The 22,398-nt window shown below is 43.9% G+C and overlaps 1 protein-coding gene across 6 annotated transcripts in view; it reads left to right on the plus strand.

The window, feature by feature from the left end:
• The window catches only part of TAF1 (TATA-box binding protein associated factor 1), a 147,623-nt gene extending 125,479 nt beyond the window's left edge, over nucleotides 1-22,144 (plus strand). For 4 of the 6 annotated variants that reach the window (XM_074962836.1, XM_074962837.1, XM_074962839.1 and 1 more), the window contains 7 exons: nucleotides 6,346-6,413; nucleotides 6,498-6,614; nucleotides 16,975-17,100; nucleotides 19,063-19,161; nucleotides 19,422-19,572; nucleotides 20,292-20,469; nucleotides 20,677-22,144. In XM_074962836.1, coding sequence (XP_074818937.1) covers nucleotides 6,346-6,413; nucleotides 6,498-6,614; nucleotides 16,975-17,100; nucleotides 19,063-19,161; nucleotides 19,422-19,572; nucleotides 20,292-20,469; nucleotides 20,677-20,896 — 959 coding nt within the window. In that variant the 3' untranslated portion in view covers nucleotides 20,897-22,144. The remainder of the gene's footprint in view (nucleotides 1-6,345; nucleotides 6,414-6,497; nucleotides 6,615-16,974; nucleotides 17,101-19,062; nucleotides 19,162-19,421; nucleotides 19,573-20,291; nucleotides 20,470-20,676) is intronic. The other 2 variants (XM_074962841.1, XM_074962842.1) reach the window with 1 other exon arrangement.
• Nucleotides 22,145-22,398: the final 254 nt, after the last annotated feature.

Here is a 22,398-nt window from a genome sequence, read left to right on the forward strand (position 1 = left end):
TCCAGTTATTGAAGCAAAATGCACAGCATATGTTCACTACAACATGAAATCCTCTCCTGAAGTTTGTGCTAACCTTAGTTTGACCAAGAGCTACTCCTGGGGGCATTCTGCACCAAAAAATTAAAAATTCTGCACACAATATTCTAAAATGCTGCAATTTTTTTGTCAAAATAACACTAAATTATGCCAGTTTCAATTATTTTGGTAATTTATTTCAGAATACCTGTCAGCAAGTATGTCTATAACAATACAGACACACACACAAATTCCTTCAGGAGTAGAGAGTTAAAGAAACCCCTGTGACAACCCAGTTCCTGTTTCTCTGCCCTCTTCCCCACTCCCCAGAGCCCAGCTCTGGGGCCGGACACTCAGAACTCCTCCCTTCCAGAGCCCAGCCATGGGGCCCCCCCAGCCCAGATATCTGCACCCCCTTCCCTGCTAGAACCAGCTGTGGATGGCCCCCTTACCCAGACACCTCCCCTCCCCCCAGAGCCCAGGGATCCGGAAACAGCCTGATGCTCAGTCCCAGGGTTGCACAGAGTTTCCTGTGCACCACCCTCTCCTTCCCTCAGGGTGTGCTGGGAACTGCAGCTGCCAGGAACCCTCTAGCTCCCTCCTGCTCCCCCTAGCAGTGTCTTCTATGCGCAAGCTGGGCTTTGCCTGGTCCGGCCACCACTAGCTGTGGCTAGAAGCACTGCAGCCCATTTCTGTGCGGGAAAGGAAATTATGCGTGCACAACATTAATTTCTGCAAAATTCTGCATTGTGCAGTGGTGCAGAATTTCCCCAGGAGTAAAGAGCAGATTGCAATGAACAGCAAGGCAATGTGTTCAATCGTACTGGCTTGTTCTGTGCAAAAAGATACCAACGTCCTTTGAAAAAGGAGTTCTAAGAGGAAGGTAGATGGAATTAAGAAAGCAGTTGGTCCTTCAGCCAAGGTTGCCTCACTCTAATGAAAACATCATCGTTGACAGAAGCAATACTATCTCACTCTGTTCACAGAATCCACTGTTTCTCAAGCAACTCTAAATGTGATCCCCAAGCTCCAGACTATCAGAGTGCGATATAGAACCATCTGTAAATGAGCTTGAAACAGCAACTGCCTCCCTAACATCAGTAAAGGCTGCAGGAAAAGATGGAATTCCAGCTGAAGTATTGAAATAACGAGGACAGAAGATGCTTAAACATCTGCACAATGTTTTGCTTGCCTGCTAGAGGGAAGGAGGGGGTACCACAAGACGTGAAAGATGCCAACACATAAGGTTGTATAAAACAAAGAGATAGGAGCAATTGCAAAAACTACAGAGGACTCTTTCTCCTCAATGTCGTGGCAAGTCATTTGCACAGGTCATTCTTGAAAGACTGCAGGTTCATGCTGAATGTGTATATTCAGAGAGTAAGTGTGGCTTCCATGCCAGTAGATCATTTATTGACCTGTTTTTTGCACGAAAGCAACTGCAAGGAAAGTGTCAAGAGCAAGAAAAACTTCTTTACATGTCCTTCACAGATCTTACACAGGCTTCTGGTCAGCAGAAAGGGACTTTTCCAATTGCTAGAGAGAATTGATTGCTCCCCAATCCTCCTCAGTCTGATTCAATCCATCTGTGATGGCACAAAGGCTACAGTATGATGGTGATCAATCTGACAGCTTTGAAATTGACATTGGAGTCAAACAAGAATGTGTTTTGGCACCAATCCTCTTTTGTATGTTCTTCCATGTGCTGCTTCATCATGCTTTCTACTCTAGCACTGAGGGTGTACATCTCTATACCAGATCAGATGGAAAACTTTTCAACATTGCATGTCTAAAAGCAAAGAGCAAACTCCAATACCTGCTGATAAGAGAGCTTCCTTTTGCCAGTCACACAGTACTCGTCACACACAGTGAAGAGGGGCTCCAGCAATTTTGCAGTAGTTTTGCAATAGCTTGTGATGAATTTGGACAAATCATCAGTCTAAAGAAGACAAAGATTATGACACAAGGTGTGTTGACTGCACCAGATGTTTTAACAGCTAGCATCACACTAAAAGTTGGGAAAGGTTCTGCTATATAGGATCAATAGTATCAGATAATTTATATCTGGATGATGAGCTTATTTCTCGCATTGGAAAGGCATCCAGCACAATTAGCCAACTAACCAAGTGTGTGTGATAGCAGGAAATTGATAATGAACACAAAGATACCAGTCTACCAAATATATGTTTTGAGCATACCGGCGTATGGTGGGTAGGCATGGACCACCTGCGGCAGGCATGAGAGGCGGCTAAACACCTTCCACACCGCTGTCTTCTACATATCAAGTGGGAAACCAAAGTTCCTAACACCGAAGTACTTGAAAAAGTAAAATTACCAAATCTAATCATTATTCTCACAGACTTCTCTGCTGGCTTGGTCATCTGCACTGGGTGGAGGATGGATGCATTCCAAAGGGTCTCCTGTATGGACAACTTGTAGATGCTCCAAGGCCACTGGGCTGACCTAGGTTCAGGTTCAAGGATGTTTGCAAGACGGACTTGAAAACTTTCAACATTGACCCCAAAAGCTGGGAGGATGCAGCTAGCAACAGGCTGCAGTGGAGGGCTGCGCTGCATCAGGGGGCGAGATGTTGGAGAGCGAGGGAAGCGAAGAGGAAAAGTGCACCAGGCCTCAAGTGCTAGTAGAGCAGCAGCTCCATCTTCTGGCTCTGCACCTTGTGCTTGCATTGTCTTTGGCCAGGGCTGTCGCTCGAGAATTGGACTTTTTAGCCACTTGCCACAATGCAACACACAGTAATTGAATTGCTTCGGCACGTATGCCATCATCTTTCAAAACGGATGGTTGACATTTATGCTGGGAAGGAATCCATTTCCTTGATTCCACTGCCCAGCCAACTTCCTCATCCACCTCCTTGCCACTAACCCTCCTTGGGCTCTCTCCCTAGAAAAAAGGCTTCCAAAACATCTTTTAAAAACAAACATCTGTCAGGGCTGGTCTAGGACAGGTATACTTGGTCCTGACTCAGCACAGGGTGCTGGATTAGATGATCTCGCAAGGTACTTTCCAGACCTATGTTTCTATGATTCTCAGCCAGGGCATCACTCTGCCTTTCCTTGTCCTAAACAACTCCATCCTCAAGAGATTAGCTCTTCAGAAAGTCATATGGTACCATCTATCAAAATTCTGCTTGGATTCTATGCAGGTTTATTACCTATGCTTGTAAAACAAGGGTCTCAAGCCTCCAAGATGACTGTTTCTAGCTGAGTAAGATTTACTATCCTAGAAGCTTAGAAAAAAGAGGTTTTCCAGTCTTAAACTCACTCAGCAAGATCTGTCTCTATCTCATAGGCCAGAAAACAATAGTGTTCTCTGAGGAGATCTGCAGAGCAGGTACCTGGCATTCTGCATACATCTTCACCAAACACTGCAAGGTTGATGTAGCATCTTCTTCAGATGTTGCATTTTGTAGCTGGGCCTCAGGCTGCTGTTCTCACCTAACCGTCTCCTATTCTTCCTCTCTCTTGGTTACACTGCTTGCTACTTCCAAACAGCCAGTCTTCAGACATTCTGTGTATGAGGACAGACGCTCTGAATTTACCACAAATGTCTGTTTCAAACAGCATTACATTAAAGTGCACTAGGGATCACTTAGTGCACACTAGCAAGGTCTACGTGGCGCAATTAACATGGAACACATTAGTGCACTTTAGAAACCACACCTCTGTAGTGCACATTGGTGCTGTAAGTGGTTTTTTTAGGTTGTGTACCCCTAAGGGCAGCTAATCATCAGCAGGAGCCCTTACCCTCTGCTTTGGCCTCAGTGGGATTCAGCGGCCTGGGTTCTTAGCTATTAATTGGTGGTGCCTCCACCTGACTGTTTAAGGGAGTCAGGAACCCACCTTACCTCCCTATGTTGCTTCAACTATCCCTGACCCAGTACTTATCCCTGTGACTAGCCTGATACCTCCTACATATACTCTTCTGACACGTACATAATAGATGAACCAACAATCAATGTACACTTTATTTACAAGGGGAAATATAGAGGAAGCATATAAAGGGAAGGGGAAGATGGATTTGGAGTTGGTGCATCAGTAACATCATACAACCTACAAGTAACAACCTCAAGGATGGATTTCCCTGGATTCACGAGTCCAGTTTATTATCCACTGTGGGCTTTGTAATGTGGAGGAATCCACGTACCTTGATGAGGTGTTGCAGTCCTGAAGGTGGTTGAGTGCAGCGAAGTGATGAGGGTACTAATCCTCCCAGGAGGCCAACCTCTCTGCAGCAGCAACAGGTGTTGCTCACAGTGGAGAAAGTCTCCATGGTGTAGGGAACCTCCTTGGTGTTTCCAACATTGAGTTGCTCTCTTCCAGAGTAGTTCAGCAAACCCCTTTCAGGGCAATATAGGTAACACCCTAGGCAGGGGGAAGGAGTCTGGCGAGACTTGCTCTCCCTTTGGGCTGGGGGAGGGGTCAGGGGATCACCCATGCTTTCCTCAGGGAGGGGGAGTCTGGGGAGTGCTGCCAAACTGTCTTCCTCTCATCCCCCATCCCATCGGCTTAGTCAGCCTTCCATCCCCCAGGGTTCACCCAATCACAAGGCTCAACACCCTTGGTGAGGGGAGCACACTGCAGTCTTCACCATCTCTCATCTACCCAGCAACAAACTTGGCTCCCTTTTTTGTTAAACCCATTAACCTGAGTTACAGTTATATAGGGGGAGCAGTCTGCTAAAACAATGAGACTTTCAGCTGTTGCTGTGGCATGTTCAGGGATAATTAGGTCAACAGTCATTCTTTAGACCCAAGTCTTCTCTGCTATGAGAAAACACATTTGCAGTATGTTCAAACAGTCCAATCGCCCCATTTGTCGTCTTGTAATAACCCTCTTCCACTTCCCTTTTACCTCAGATATTCTCCTTTTTCCGTTCTCTCATTGATTCTCCCTATGGTTCTCTGGGTTTTCAGTACTCCTCCAGTCCTCATGTCTTCTCTCCCTCTGCTGTGACTAGCCTGTTTCTTCCATATCTAGCTTTCCTTAGTGTTCTTATTCTAAAACATGTATATTCTATCTTCTGCAAGGCCACCCTGTGTAACTTCTTAAAAGGATATTGTCAACTTAAAAATCTCACTGCTAATGGATAATGTTTTACCTATTAGTGTGAAAGTAACATCTAAGATTGGGGGTGGGGAGGAAACAGTTTTCTCTTTTCTTTAAACATTTGGCTGGACTTTGCGCATGTCCTTCTCACTGTTCCCCCGTTAGCTTCCACAGTTTCCGTGGGGCTTTCATATGAGTGAGACCAAACACTTTAAAATGTTTGATCACAAAAAAAATCACAACTCAGGCAAGTGAATGATCTGAAATTAGTTGTAACTTTTTGTTTTAAATTGACAAACTTCATGTTGACAGTATTTCTTTAAAGTCCTGCATCCAATATCTCTTTTAAGTTTCTGAGAAGTATTGGGCTATGGAATCACTTTCTAAGGAAAGTGAGCAGTAGAAGCTCTATTAGTTGATATCTTAAAATTGGACTGGACAAAGCACTTGAAGACGTACTGCAGTGGTAGACTGTGACGTAGCAGATCTTTCCCATTTGATTCTGTTATTGCCTTGGTATGAAAGGAGTAAAAATGTGGGGTGGGAGTAGTGGTGCTCTTCCAAATTCTACCCACAAAATACATTCTGCAAGAGAGCTGCTCACAGCAGATTTAGTTCAAAATATGACAGTGTTCTTTCTCAGCTCTGCTGCACTTCTTGAGCTTGGTTTCCCCTCAGTGGAACTTGAATATGACTGGGGGTGTGCTAGTCTCCTTTGAATCTGGCTCCTTCTTGAGTGAGGGGGGGGAAAAAAAGAGATGTGCTATCTACCCACTTGTGGCACCAAAATGAGACTTCCCTCCCTTTCCTTTCTTACACGAGGCATGAAATAGTTAACAATGTTGTATTTTCAATTGTAATTACTGGGCATCTGAGTTTAACCTCACTGAGATTAATGGGGTGGCTTACACTTCTCAGAGCTTTTGTTGCAGGCTCTCCCCGGATTCATGTAGACATCTCTGCATCAGTTATTTGGCTCACATTTTGAGGTTTTCTTTGCAACCATAACAGCTAGAGAATTTTTTTAATGTTCTCCAAAATCTCAGTTTTCAAGGTAGCAGCTGGAGAGAGCTGTGGGTTTGTAATAACTCCGCACGAACCCCAGCCCTGCTGTAGGTTGTTTCTGGTCACAGAAAGATCAGAAGACAGGTTGTAAGGTTTGCCTTGTTTCATGGGCTTTGTTAAAAAATTGTAAAGTTCTTGTTCAAGGTGCCAGCATCGAGGAGAGGTCAGACAACTTAAGAAGGTGTGGTTCTCATTGCAGGGCCGGATAGTCAGTACACAAAAACTGCGCAGGAAATTGTGAACATCTGTTGCCAGACTCTGGCTGAGGTATGTGGTGTAGTCTGTTGCAATCTCTTTATATAGTCAACTTCTATTTCTTTGCAACTTTGACAAAGGTTTGGTTTTTTTTAGTATGATGAGCATTTGACTCAGCTTGAAAGAGACATCTCTACTGCTAAGGAAGCAGCACTCGAGGAGGCAGATTTGGACAGTCTTGACCCTATGACTCCTGGACCCTACACACCTCAGGTGAGTCTGATGAAATGAGGTTTTGCGGTTCCTATATCTGTCACTAGGTGTTTGGTCCAGAAGGGCCTCCTGCTATCTGTTCCTGTCTCCTGGAACATTTTGGTTTTAGTTAAGGATGAGTTCTGTATTGGCTTCCAGAAGGTGGACTGAATGGTCGAATAATTAATAAATCATATATACCTAATAGGATTATCCAGTCCAATTCCCAGAGCACCTGCAGGATTATTCCATATGGTGCATACATACTAGTGCTTGTCCAGTCTAGTTGTAAAAGTTCTGTGTGTTAGAAGCCCTGACATTGAGAAGACTGTTCCACAGCCAAGTACATCTGTCAGCAAGCTTCCCTCATATTTAGCTTAAATTTTATTAATCATATTGCTCTTAGTTATAATCCCATGTAGCTCACTGATGTCCTCCCTTCAAATATCTTTGCTGTTGTATTCACATATTTAGTTGCTGCTTAGCCAAGCATTACCTATTAAACTCTTTTAATGTGCATAAACCAATCCTTTCAGCCTTCTAGACATCTTCTTTGTGGGATTCATTCCAATTTGACTTCTTAATAAAACTCCTGTGTTATTCCAGGTGTAGTTGCCCCAGAGCTATATAGAGAGCACTATCCCTTTCTAGCTGTGACATATGATGCCTTTGTATATGCAGTCTAAAACAGCATTAGTCCTTTTTTGCAGCTGTATCACTTTCCAAACAAATGTCTTATTTGCTGTTCCCTAGATCTGATTAGCTCCCATCTTGGTTTCTTTCAGCATTACTGCTTTTCAGGTTTCCCATTGTGTATGAGACTTGGAAGATCTTCTTCAGATATTTCTCATAGATCCCCAATCTACTCTGAACAGCTGTTCTCCGTCCTTGATGTTTACATACTTCAAATAATTATCTTGTAAAACTGAATTGCATTTCTGATTAATTCTAAAATTAGTGGATGAAGGGGACATGGTTAGGAAAATAGGAATGGCCACACCAAATCAGCCCAAGGTATAGCTAGTCCATTATCCTGCCTCCAGGAGTCTCCAGTGCCAGATGCTTTAGAGGAAGGTGCAAGAAACCCTCCAGTAGAGAAGTCGTAAAACAACCTGACTGTAGGGAAAGTTTCTTCCTAACTCAGACATATGGTACTGAAACATGAGGGTTTATAGCTCAAAGTTTTAACCAGCTAATAAAACCATGGACATTATAGTTTTGTTGGAGGATGTGCTAGCCTCCCTTTATTCAGAGAAAATGTAAGAGCCACTACGCTCCTTTTATAGAGTAAGGCATATGAGTATGAGACAATATGGGTCACTACCCTAAACAAAAGAGACATGCAAGGCCAGTCAGAAGCAGAGCTATGTGCGTGGAGGGGTTTGGCTAGGGATAGATTGCAAACACGAGCTGGATGGGGGTGGGTGTTTGTAACAGTGAGAAGCAGCCAAAAGACAGGCAGACAGGACCAGAAAACGCCAAGAGACAGACAGAAAAGCACTGGTAAAACGGCCCTGAGAAAAAGCTAAGAGAGATTTTTGGGCAGAGTGCTGGCTAGAGGCCGAGAACTGTGAGCAAAGAAAGTGCCTCCTTTTGCTTGCTTCTTTATTTGTGGAAACAGGACATTGTGGATGTTCTGTGTAAATAAACAGGATTGTCTCAAAGAAATAACTATCAGCAGTTTTTCCTCCCAAATTAAAAAAATCTGCAAGACCCCAAATATTGGGGTAACATTATGTACATTCATTATGTACATTTCTAATCCCTTTTGAGTACTGCAGAGTTCTTGGCCTCGCTACTTTGTGGCACAGAATTCTACAGTTTGTTCTTCAGATGTTTATTATAGACAGAGCTGGAATCTTTGCCTGTACTTAAGGATGCCTGATGCATCCCACAAGAGACCCTGTTTTCAGTTGCTTATAACTTTGCCAAACTTTAACTGTTCTCGCTGAGATTTTTCCATGCATCTAGCTGAATTTTTTTGTGGAAAACTTCAATAAAAATAGTTCAGCTGTTTCCAAGAACAAAATAAAAGAAAAATGTATTTTTGCCTGTGTTAAATGGTTGGTTTTTTGTTTTGTATTTTAACTGAGAAGCTCTAGTCTCGCCATGCTTTAGAGCAAGGCCTTGAAACTAGGAAGGGATATGCTTTTTGCTATTCCTGTGGGAAAAGCATGCAACTTTGTTCCAGTTTGCAAGACTTCAAAAAATCTGCACGTACTCAGTAGATATTTGTTAGTTTGGCAACGAAATTCTCTGAAGATTCTATCTTCCCAACACTGCAGGAGCTGAGCAGAACTCTCCCTGCAGTTGCTCCTCTCAGTTGCAACAAGTAATTTCTTTCTTCTCTACATGGGTGTGGCAAGATCCCTAGGGTACTACTTGGAACTGTGGGACTGCTGTGCCCCCTTAACGCTGCAGCCTGGGCTGTCTCCCACAATGCTTTGCCAGTGACAAGCAGCAAACCCCTCCAGGTGCTGTTATCATTCAGCCATCACCATGTGGAGACCCACACCCAGCTAAATTGCATGAAGGCTGTCAAAGCCACTCATGAATTATACAGCGAGAGGCACCAGCAAATCACCCCAGCCTTGCACACCAGAAATATACCATCTTACTCTACTCAACACCTTCTCTTGAACAGTGCAAGCTCATTAATTAGCTCACCATTTCGTCAAAGGAAAGTGGACATGCACCAGCCTTTGTAATTTGAGCAAATTCTCCAAGCACTTTAGACAAACTCACTAGTAAGGATAAAACATTAAAATAAGTGTATTAACTACAGAAGATAGTATAAGTGGTAGGTATAAAGTTATAGTTACCTAAGAAATAAAAGTAAAACTGCATCTAAATCCTAAACTCTATTAGATTAAGCAAGATTTGAATCAAACAGCTTTTCTCATCCCACTGGATTTGTAGGCAGGTTACAGTTCTTAATATACAGGTTGAATTTCCTTCTCAGCCTGGGATCAGTCTCTGCAGTTCAGTCTTTGTCTTCCCAGCATAGATGGGGTAGGAGAGAGGTGGTCTCATGGTGCTGCTTCTCTTATTTTATATACTCAGTTTATGTGCCTGGAAAAATACTGGCCCAGACATGTCCTGGTGGGCCTTGCTGAGTTGAGCAGTCCTCATTGTCTGATGCTTGTGCAGCTGTGTCTTATTGAATTGTAGATCTCTTGTTTACGATTCCCCTCCTAGCCAGTGGCCATTTGGATGGGATTATCTCCTTTGCTGAACTGTGAAACTAGCAGGGGCGACTCCCAGACTCGCAACATATTTTAGTAACAACCATATAGCAAAATCTCATAACTTCATATACACTACCAGTATACATATTTTGACAGAACAGTGAGTTTCAGCAGACAATGACCTTTCATATGATACCTTGCAAGTCATGCCTTGTATGAAATATCATAACCATATACCAGTGATGAATATGGGGGTTACAGGGTGCTACTTTGAGGTTCAGTATGTCACAGTGGGTCTGGTGTGACTACCTGGAATATTGCATTTACTTCTGGACACCCAATACTAAAAAAAGTAAAGACAATGGAAATTCAGAAAAAATGAAGGGCCTGGACAGATTACTTGCAATAAAAGTTGACGTTAAATAGTCATTGCTTATGCAAATTTAAGGGGTGTATATTAGGGAAGCAGTATTTTATGGCTGTAATCCCCCAAAAGGGAGACAGGAATGGTTTAGGGTTATACAAGGGGGTATGACTAAGAGTAATGAGTGAATTTAAGAGGGGGAGAAACTAGGCTAAATATCAGGAAAAACTTTCTGATGGTAGGATGTGTCGGGCTGTGGAATAGTCTTTCAAGTGAAGTTATAGAAGCACCATATCGTGGGACACTTAAAACACAATTGGACAGTAAATGTGCAACTGAGAACAATCTTTGATTGGTCAGAGGAGGGGAAAAAATGTCATTTCCCCCCATATTTAACATGTTATAATCCCCATAGGACATTTCAGTCAGTTCTTAATGTCCCTATGGGTGGTCCACCATAGGATGTGTGCATGCTTATGCACTCTCAGCCAGAGACTGTAAATAGCCATGTCTGCAGGTCCATGCCTGTGCAGAGCAGAGCCTCATGCTTCCATGCAAGGGCATATAAGGAAGTGTGGATCTGTCGCTATTCCAGTTTCTTCTCAACTCTCTGTGGCTTGAGATTGAGCAATTGTGGTTTCTGCTGCTTTCAGCTACTTTCCATCTTTCTTGTGTACTTCCCTTGTTTATTTTATTTTCGTTTTTATTTTCCTAGTTAAATTTTTCTTAGTTATAGCACATTTATGCTTCCTTCTTCAGGTCTCTTTCGCATAGCAATGGGTACTGTATCTCCAGTGTCTCAGAGAAACTCACATTCTGTCAAAGTGTAAAGTCTGCACAAGGTCCAAAGGCAGGTCCTGCAAAGATAGAGAGGCTAGACTGAAGCTCCTCTTAATGGGACGCTCCATAGCTTCAATGGAGTCCGTTCTTCCCTCCCACCGGGCACATTGGCCTCAACCTCTCAGGCAACTGCAGTGACTTCTGAAGCTCAAAAGAGGCGTAAGTCACCTTATAGAGCTGACTCTCAGGAGACCTTGTGTCCCACAATGGGTACTGCCCAGGCTCTGACTGACACAGGTACTGAAGCCCTGGTACTGCCCAAGAAGCCCCGATTGCAGAGACCTTCAGGTAAACAGCACTGAAAAGCCCCTACTGGGTAACATCTGATGCCTGTAGGCACCAAGACGCATCAAGATTGGACGTTTTTCTAAGAGATCTGCTCTAGGAATTATTCTGGGGAAGTTTTATGGTGCTGTAGAGATCAGAATGGTCCCTTGTGGCCTTAGAATCTATTAATCTAAAACCAGGGATTTCAAGACCGCCTCAAGGGCTCTGGTACTTTCCTCATCTCAGAGCCACAGAGACCAGCCAGACTGGCACCTAGTTCTCTCCCTGGTACCATTCTCTTTGGAACATCAGCACTGCAAGCATGGAGACGACATCTTGTCATTCCCTCTGGTACTGTACGCAGCCTCTTTAGTCCCCATTCTCAGCTCTGGTACTGCCTGTTATAGTCCTCCAGATTCCTTTCCCCTGAGGAGCTCCTCATCTTGGAGGAACTTAAGTCCCCTCTCTTAAGGAGCCACTTCCCCAGTATTGCTTTGACAGCTGGAGATTGAACCCTTTCGCATCAGAACAGGATCTGATCCACTGCCTCCAGCACTGCTACTCAAAGCCCTCTTCCTCCCCCCTTCATCTCAGGATGCCGCATCTTCAGACTCTGAGGTCTCCATGTAGGGGTCTTTTGACACCATTCCACTACACTCCTCTAGGAACATATCCTGAGAAGGACTTCTCAGAGCTCAGCATAGGTCCTAGGTCCTTCGGGCATGAATACCCTTGGGGACCCTTCCCATTGGGCTTACTCAACCACCTTGTCACATTACAGCAACCAATTTTATAGGGTAGCACCTTGGAGGAAACACCAGCAAGAATACTTGATGGTACTGCAAGTCATAGGCACTGTAGGCTCGCCCACCGGTACCATGTGCTCCCTCATACCCAAGGAGACCCAGGAGGAGTGAGACCCACTGAACGAAGAAGGCTCTCCCCATTTGACCAAGTCCTCCTCCTCCTCCCCCCCAGACCTGGTAATGCTACCACAGCTTTCCCATACAGACAACTTTAGAGCCCTCCAGAACTCAATGAACCATCTAGCGGAATCCCTTCAGATTCCTTTAGAGGAGTCTCAATATTTCCTGGTAGGCATTTTACATATCACTCCCCAGGTTAAGATTGCCCTACCATCAATGAGGTATTGTTGTCACCTGCATGTATGCTATGGAAAACAACAGCCACTCTGCTGTCCACTTGTAAACAGGCAGATAAAAAAATATTACATGCAGTCAGAGACAGCAATTATCAAGCATGCTCCAGACCTTCTCCTGCCTAGAAGAAGACTAAATGCTTAGATCTCCTGGGTAGGAAAAGCTATTCCTTGGTGGCTCTTCAGTTTCAAGTTGCAAACTACACAGCCTTGATGGAAGAATATGATTTCAACAACTATTCAAAGTTTGCTTGTTTTGTTGAACAATCTCAAGCCCTCATTTCAGAGAGTCAGTCACCAAAGCTTCTCTAAAAGCCTCTCTTGATGCTGCCGATGTGGCTTTGCAGTCCTTAGCCACCACACTAGTTGTGTACCAAGTATCTTGGCTCTAAGCTTCCAGCCTCCCAAGAGAGGAGCAAAATATTGTGGAGGACCTCCACTTTGAAGGGTCCAAGCTCTGTAGTGAGGACATGAATGCCTCACTCTACTCAAACACTCAAGGTCACCGTTGTGGTTGATTGGAATATACATGCCTGCAACAGAGATGTTTTGTGAAGCCTAAGCACAAAACTCCTAACCATTCCAGTACTACCCGCAACAGATCTATACTAGATCTACAGAACCCCCCCCGAGGGAGGTCCAGAAAACAGGACCACCATGCTCTGCGACAGCGCAACCTGCACCTGCCTCTAAAGAGACCATTTTGATGTCCTGGTTGAGGGCCCTGCAGATCCTCTGCTGCATGATTCTGCCATCTTATCCCCCTTTTGGAGACTGCCTGTACCATTTCCTAGTTGCCCGGCATCTCAGACACATGGATCCTGGAGTTGGTTGCCATGCGATATTCCATTCATTTCCAGTCTAACTCCCCCTCTCCCCACCATCCCTCTTCAGGACTCACTCTCATGAGGTTCTCCTAAAGGAGGAAGTCCAATCCCTCCTTTATCTGGGGACAGTCGAGCCAGTTCCCCCTGAATTTGTTGGAAGAGGATTCTATTCCAAGTATTTCCTGGTTCCCAAAAAAGACAGCGTCTGGAGGCCAGTTTTAGACCTCAGGAAACACCTATGTCCTATCACAATGCTTCAAGATAGTAACCTTAGCTACTATAATCCCAGACTGGTTTGTCACCCTCAACCTCTAAGATGCCTACTATTCATCCCTCCCACAAGCACTTTCTGTGCTTTGTTATAGGCTCGGAACATTATCAATACCATATCCTCCCCTTTGGACTCTCAATGGCTCCAAGTGTCTTTACAAAGGTACTCTCAGCAGTAGTGGCCCACCTGTGTCAGTGGGGCATCACAGTCTTTCTATATCAGGGCACCTGGCCTCTCAGGGGCCACTATGCCCCCCCCAATCAGCAACCACCAAGATCCTTGCCCTATTTCAGTCCCTCAACCTTCATATCAATCTGAAGAATTCTGTTAACAGCAGTCCAGTGGATAGACTTCACGGGAGCCACACTAGACTTCCTAACTGCCAGGGCGTACCTGCTCAAAGAAAGATTCTCCACTATGTCCTGCTTGATCTCTACTCTGCAACACAGCCTTCAAACAATACGAAGGGCCTGCCTACGACTCCTACGCCACTTGTCAGAATCTGTGTTTGTTACGCTGTGTGCGAGACTGCACCTCAGATGTCATCAGGCTTGACTAAGGTCTGTGTACACCCTAAACAGACGGTCTTTCTAAATGAATCACAGTGCCCCCACAAGTACTAGACTCTCTCAGGTGGTGAAAAGACCCACTGAAGGTCTGTGTGGGAACCCCATTCTCATGTCTGCCACCTTTGAAAATCCTCATGCCAGATGTCTCTCTCCTGGGCTGCAGAGCACAGCTACAAGGGCCACAGCACAACAGGGCAAATGGCTCCAAGAGATATCACTCCACATCAGTATCCTGGAGCTAAGGACAATCGCCCACTCATGAATTATACAAAGAGAGGCACCAGCAAATCACCCCAGGCTTGCACCCCAGAAATATACTGTCTTATACTGCTCAAGACTCCCTTGGACAGTGCAAGTTCATTAATTAGTTTGCCACCCCAACAAAGGGTGGTAGAGGTGCAACAGCCCTTGTTACCCTGAGAAGCTGAGATTCTCTGTTTTAGATCAAATATAAACCAGATTCATACAGAAAGATTTTAAGTGATCATAAGTAGAAGGCAAAAAGATCAAAGTTGGTTACATAGAATTAAGACTGCAGTTTTATTTCTTAACTTTAACAGACTAAGCAAGATTTGAATCAACTTTTCTCAACCTACTAGATGTTATAGGATGCTCACAGTTCTTAATACATAGGCTGTATTTCCTTCTCAGCCTGGTACCAATCTCCCCAGTTCAAAGTTTTTGTCTTCCAATTGAGAGAGAGGCCAAGTGGTGGTGTCATTGGCCCTTATTTATCCTTTCTCTTCAGATGCTAGAAAGATCCTTGCTGTGACATTGTGTACGTGCCCTCTCTAAGGAGTTTCTGGAAGAGTGGATTCTTCTTGATGGGCCATCATCATATGTGTGGCTGGTTCTGATGTAAATCTGTCTTACAAGGTGCTCCTTTGTTGACACTGAAAGGCTGGCTGCGGGCATCTCCCAACCTCACATTATATTTCAGTAACACACACATAACAAAACTTCATAACTTCAGATACAATGGTAATGCACGTAATTCAACAGGGTAATAATGCTCAAAAGATCAAGGCTTTTTAAATTATACTTCACAGGGCATGCATTGTACAAAACCATATCACAGTAGTGAATATGGAGGTTCCAAGGTGCTACCTTGAAGGAGGGAGGGCTGATAGCACTCTCATGCTCGAGACAAGTATGGTATTTGGATCTACTTAATCTCCCTATGTTATGCCTCTCCGCCTTCCACTCAGGGAGGATCTCCTGTCAGAGTTCAGGTACTCTGATCCATCCCAACCTTTCATCTCTGAAACTGATGGCTTGGCTCCTCAGTGATTCTCAGGCATAGAGTTAAATTGTTCGGCCAATGTTCAGTCAGTCCTTTTGACAAGCAGAAAATCTACAACTCACAAAACTTATCTGCAGAAGTGGAAACATTGCAATGCCTGGTGCTCTCCCTGCTCTTTGCAAACCTCAGAAGCGCCACTCTCAAGGATTCTGGATTACTATTGGACTTAAAGGCACAAAGTCTGTCAGTGAGCTCAGCCAGAGTACATCTGGCTGCTATCACAGCCTTCCGTTCACCTATAGCAGGGGTTTCAGTCTTTTCCCACTATCCATGGTCCAAGTCGTTAAGAGCTTACACAATTGATTTCCCCCTGTCCAGAACCCTGCTTCCTTTACAACCTTAATCTGATTCTCAATGCCTTAAGAAAACCCTGTTTGAACCAATACCTGTTACCTCTCCCTCTCCCTCTCCCTTTCTGATCGCCATAACCTCAGCCAGAAGAAAGGGAGAACTCAGGAGAATAATTGCAGACCCACCATACCTTTCTGCTGTCATGGTCACATTGCGCCCATGTCCTCGCTAAAGTCTTGTCAATTTCTTATCAATCAAGGGATTTGTTTGCCAGTATTTTAAATCCTCATGCCTTGAGAGAGGAAGCTATTCTTCTGAGCCTAGACGTTGGGGCGCCCTCGTCTTCGACCTTTACCGGACAGAGACCTTTAGGGCCTCTCCCAGATTCTTTAATTCCTTTGCCAAAAGGGGGAAGTGTCAGCCAATTTCCACTCAGACTTTCAAAGTGAATTTCTGATTGTGTCTTGACATGCTATGAAGTAGCTGGGATACATCCCTCCTCATAGAGTGGCAGCCCAAGCCACTAGGGCTCAGTCTACTTGTTTAGCCTTCCTTAAGGATGGCCCGATAGCAGAAATCTGCAGGACTGCAAGCTGGTCCTCAGTTCACACCTTCACCAAATATTACATTGTCATACCTGAGTCCACAGACTGACGCTATCTTTAGTGACACAGTCCTCCAAAGTGTCTTGGATTTGCCTCCTCAGTACCTGCCCTCACATTGAGGTACTGCTTGGGAGTCTGCTGTAGGCTCTTACATGGGAGCACAAAGTGCTGTTCTGTACAGTTGCAGACACTGCTATTTACTATCGCCGATAGAGAGTGCAGGGGCATGCGTACATCCTACAGTGGTGCACCCGTAGGGACCAAACAACTAGAATAAGTCAAGTTACTGTACAGGTAAGTAACCTCTTTTCTTTCATTTCTGTTGTCTGAATTCTTTCCAGTTTGGTGATTAGATGGTTCACATAAGAATAGCCAAAAAGTTGTAGGGGGGGTGTTGTTTTTTTACCATACCTTAACATGATACTAAATATTTTTTGTCCTGTCTTTATACTGTGCCCATTCATGTAGTATGCATGTTTTTTAAGTCAAAATATTTCTTCTCCGCTTTCCTTAGGAGTAAATTGCTTAGTGTAATTATAAGGTGTTCAATAATGAAAGCCAGGTCAAACAAATGTATTCTGTGTTTAGTTCTGAAAGCGGTGAACTCCAGGGTCATTCTTATCTCTTGTGGTAAGAGTTCCAAAGTCTTGATCCAGCTCCTGAGAAAGTTACGTCTCCTGTTTCTCATGTACTTTAGCCACCAGATTTGTATGATACCAACACCTCTCTCAGTATGTCACGTGATGCTTCAGTCTATCAAGATGAGAGCAACTTGTCTGCTATGGACACTCCCACCACTACCCCAGAGAAGCGGGGGACACAGGTCAGAAATCTCCCATTTTTCATGTGGAAGAGACCTAGGAAGTAGAAGTAACTGATTGGAAGGAGGCGATTAGCTTTGTGGGTAACAGACGTCAAAGACACATTTGTGACTTTTCCTGGCAGAGGTGGAGCTAGGTGCGGTTAAAAAGGTTCTCTTTATCTCAAGAACGGGGAGCAGAGTCTGACAGCTGACTTTTTTTTCCCATCCCTTTCCCTGGAGGGAGAAGTTGGCGAGTCAAAAGGCTCTTTGCTCTGGTAGTTGATGGGATTTTTGGTATTACGCCGGAATCATATGATACATGGAGACACAGTTATAATAGGGCTACAAGATTAGTGAAATGTGGGGCTTTGTGGAGGCTGAGGAACAGTCAATTGCTAGAGCAGCCTTTGAGAGAACTGCTACTTTCCTGCATCTTGGCTGCTACAGCGGAGAAGGAAAAACTGAAAAGTGGCAACTGGGAATAAAGACTGGTGAAAACCTACTGCTGAGAGAGAATCTGTCGGGGCCAGAGACCCTCACTTGTACTACTCAGGATGGACACATGGTGACTCAAGCTACAAAGACCTGATGTTCAGTCCCTCTTTAGTTTTTATTAGGGCACAGAAAAAATATATTCAACAGGTCTGGGAGATTTGATTTTTTTTTTTTATTGTGGTAGCACCAAAACGTGCTGGGTGCTGTATAGACACATAGGAAGTGACAGGTACAGCTCCCTGAGGCCTGGTCTGCACCGCAACATTTTGCCAGCATAGCTGTGTTGGCCAGGAATGTGAAATAATCATTCCTTGGCTGACATAACTATGACTAAAAACCCTGGTGTAGATGCTGATGGAAGAATACTTCTGTATTGTTTGTGGAGGTGGTGTAACTATGCTGGCAGAACTCCTTCTGCTGGCTTATGCTGCATTTACATTGGGGTTGTGCTGGCCGAACAATACTGGCCAAGGTTCTGTAGTGTAGAGAAGCCTTGAAAGCCAACAACAAAAAAGAGAGAAAACATATATTCAAAGTGGTCAGGATGATGACAGAACGAGGAGTAATGGTCTCAAGTTGCAATGGGGGAGGTTTAGATTGGATATTAGGAAAAACTTTTTCACTAAGAGGGTGGTGAAACACTGGAATGCGTTACCTAGGGAGGTGGTAGAATCTCCTTCCTTAGAGGTTTTTAAGGTCAGGCTTGACAAAGCCCTGGCTGGGATGATTTAACTGGGAATTGGTCCTGCTTCGAGCAGGGGGTTGGACTAGATGACCTTCTGGGGTCCCTTCCAACCCTGATATTCTATGATTCTATGACAGGCACCTGTCTTGTTTTATTTTTTCATTTGGGGGCAAAGATGGACTGAGGGGGAAATGGCATACAGGGATGTGTTAATAGGAGTGTGAGTATGAAAATGAAGGAGGACGACGACGTTAAGCGGAAAGAAAGGAAAGGAAGTGGGCAGAGTGAGGCGACAGTAGATAGTGTGTGAGAGAGAGAGAGCAGGGAGGATCTTGGGGCATCCCACTCAGCAGACTAAGAATATCCGAGTTCAGTTGTAGAATATAGTCTGATATCATTGGTATCTGCTGTTCTGAAAATGCTTCCTAGTGGGCAGTGTCTAGTACATGTGGGAGTTGATTCTGTCTCTAAGAGTGCAGCACTTCCTCCTCAGACCATGTGGCTAACAAAAGGCCTGCTGGAGCCTGCTGACTGCCTATGAAAATGTCCTAGGAAAACTTGTAGTTTACGGTCGAGTGTCCCACTCTGTGAGTAGCTAGGAAAACAGAGAAGCCCAGGCTTTAAAGCCTCCGTTTCTCTTGGACTCCTTAGGAGTACAGCAAGAGAAGCTAGGTAGCAGACAATGCTAAGTGGTCTTGGAATACTTAGGAAGATTCCCTGTTCCATGGGTGGATTTTTCATTGTGGTGTCAATCACCACTGATACCTTCCTCAATGGTATTGCTATTTGTGTTCCTCATTCAGATGCGCCAGGGACGAGGTAGGCTGGGCGAGGAAGACTCTGACGTAGATATTGAAGGGTTTGATGAGGATGAGGATGGGAAACCTAAGACTCCAGCCCCAGTGAGTATATATACAGAAATCCCATCTGTAGTTCACTTGCATCCTCATGATAGAAGACTCCACAGTGCAGGGGAAGTCTGCTGGGTCTGGCATACTCAGTGACATCAGAATCCACAGCAGTGACTAATCAGATATTTATCTGAAGTCATAAAACTGTCAATATAAAAACAAATGATTGAGTATATTGTCAATATGCCGGTTATGGCAGCAGCCTCGTATATGACCTTTGATCTATGCCATTCCCATTCTTTGTGACCAAGGAAGTTGAAGATGGGGATGGTGACCTTGCTGATGAAGAAGAAGGCTCAGCACAACAGCCCCAGGCCAGTGTTCTTTATGAAGATTTGCTTATGTCAGATGGAGAGGATGATGATGAAGGGAGTGATGAAGAAGGCGATAATCCCTTTTCATGTAAGTCCTGGCTCTTTAAATCACAGCCCTGAGCAGGAATCAATTGTTCCCAAACCCAGTCAATTTCCATGCCCTTCAATTATAGTAGCATACGCTACAGCTTTTGTTGGTATACAGGACACTGTATATTTGTATATTGGTTACAAAGTACAGATAGTTATGGTGCAGTTACAAAGGAGATGTCAACAGCAGAGAGAGAGAACCAGATGAATTTAGATGAAAGCTACGATGAAGTGGAGTAGCAGTGAATGCTAAGTGTGAGCAGGAGAGAGAGTTGGGTGTTCGCACATGATTCAGATGGTGGAACTCTGAAGCTTGGAATAGGAGAGGTCTGCGGCTTAGATGTAATGCTGAGGGACATGTGGAGCAGGGCTGGGCAGCTGGTGCAAGCTCAAATGAAATTTAGATAGGAAAGCTGGAACATTGGATCCTGCTATGAAGGACCAGAGAAGGGGGACTGGTTGAAACTGCACAGATAGGTTGGCTGATACAGAACACAAGATGGAATGGATGAGTAAGAAGAGGTAATTATTTCAGTGCAAGAATGGCAGATAAGATAGTGTGTGGAAGATAGATGGCTTTCGTAAAAGGAAAAATTATTCTGGAAAACCAACCAGTATTGTACCATTTCAACAGACTACAAAAGGATGCAAATCAATCCACAAGGTATAACAGTTCTGTCAAAATTAATAAGCAGGCCTCTTCTGTTTGTTGCACAGCTATCCAGCTGAGTGAAAGTGGCAGTGATTCAGATGTGGAGCCCAGTGCAATGAGACCCAAACAACCTCATGTCCTTCAAGAGAACACACGGATGGGCATGGAGAATGAAGAGAGTATGATGTCCTATGAGGGAGATGGCGGGGAGACCTCTCATGTTATGGAGGACAGTAATATCAGGTAATCAAAGTTGAGAATAATATAGAAATGTAGGGAATGGGGTAGGAAAGTAGGCTGTAAGGGAATCTCTCAGCTACCCAAGTCCTGGCACTTTTGAGCAGGTCACCAGACTTTTTTTTCTTTTCTGTAAGAGGTTAAGTAGAAAATGTGGATGTAAACAAGTAAGCTGAAAATGTAAGTGTAATGAGATTCCATTCTTTCTTTTAGTTATGGCAGCTATGAGGAGCCAGATCCAAAGTCCAACACACGAGATACCAGCTTTAGCAGCATTGGAGGGTATGAGATCTCTGAAGAAGAGGAGGAGGAGGAGGAAGAACAGCGATGTGGGCCAAGTGTGTTAAGTCAGGTTCATCTTTCAGAGGATGAGGAAGATAGCGAGGATTTTCACTCCATTGCAGGAGATAGCGACCTGGACTCAGATGAATGAGTTGCCCAGATACTCTCAGTTACTGAGGGATGTAGCAATCTGTGATCTGGATTCAGATGAATGAATTTCCCTCATACTCTTTTTTGTACTAAGGGACTATGCACTGTTAATTTGAAGCAGCTTATTTTTCTTGCATAACTTCAATTTTAGTAGAATTCTGTTGTATATTTATTAAATTATCTGAATTGTGAATGACAAGATTTAGACAAAGATAACCTGCTGTGACCTGCACAGCAGTCCAAGAGCTCTAGTTACTGAAGCCAGCTACAGGTTTACTTCCCCTCATTCTTTTCAGATATACACTGAAAACTTCTTACAAATATTAGGCTGGTGTTTAAATACCTTATGTTGACCTTTGATGTGACTCTGTTAAACAGCCCATACATTTATATAAGAAATAAACAATTGAAGAAATATTCTACAAAAGTCGGAGTAAATTTAACATCTAAAGCATTTTTAACATCTAAAGCAGCTTTTCCCCTTTATTAGAGAAGGGTATGGTCCTTATATTTTCTGAAGTGTACCCCAAGTATGCAGAAAAAAATTAGTCAGGCCCATCAGCCCATGAATGCATTCCCTGGAATTCTACCCACAACTGGTTTCTAGGTCTCTTGGGAACTGCTTAACGGCCTTGAACATCTTAATTCACAGGAATAACAGGTTTTTTGAAGCTCCCTGCTCAAGTTAGAGTTTGTCCTGGAAATCCGTAACTACTAACCCAAGTCTTCATCCAGGAGTTGCACAGGAATTTCTCTGGGCTTTCCTTGTGCTTTAAAATATCTGGGAGTGAGTTCACTTTCTTGTCTTAATCAAATGAAGGGAAAGCACAGAACCATCTAGGAAGTGCTATAGAGGCTCCTTGTCTCTCTGTTGTATAGTTCATTGGATGAATCCTTAAAGTCAAAATACAGATAAATTCCTTATATGCTATTTCATTATAGGATGGTTTCTGTTCCACTGTCCTTAGCTTTTGTGAGAGCAGGTCTCAATCCACTTGTGATTTCATAACCATCCTTGCCTGTAAGCATGTTGGTGCTCTTCTGTGTACGGGACAGAAGGGAGAGGAGATAGTGTTCAAAGTGAAATTTAAAATCTGATGTTTGTAGCTCCAGAGTGAGTAGTTAGCGATTGGGTTCCTTCAAAATACCTATGTCGCATTTGGAAAAATCCCTTCTTGGTACATATCTACAAATGGTAGTAACCACAAATCCAACCAGAATCATAAATGTTGAATTTCCTGACTTGTGTATTTAAATTCTCAACCTTTCAGTTGATATTGACATATTTTGTTTTAATGAAAGTTCCTTTGTTTATTTAATTTACATTTTGAATGTATTTGAAATAAATTTGTAACCGTAAGAGGTGTAATGCTCATTTCAGCTGAAACTGGGGTGTGTGTGAGTGAGTGAAGGGGGGGGTATTAATGAGGCTGAACGTATGGTAGGGTTTGGGGCTGGGGGATGGCAGTCACATTTTACGGAAAATGAGCGATCCATAATACG

This window comes from Natator depressus, chromosome 9 (genome assembly GCF_965152275.1).
Source record: "Natator depressus isolate rNatDep1 chromosome 9, rNatDep2.hap1, whole genome shotgun sequence".
Taxonomy (NCBI): domain Eukaryota; kingdom Metazoa; phylum Chordata; order Testudines; family Cheloniidae; genus Natator; species Natator depressus.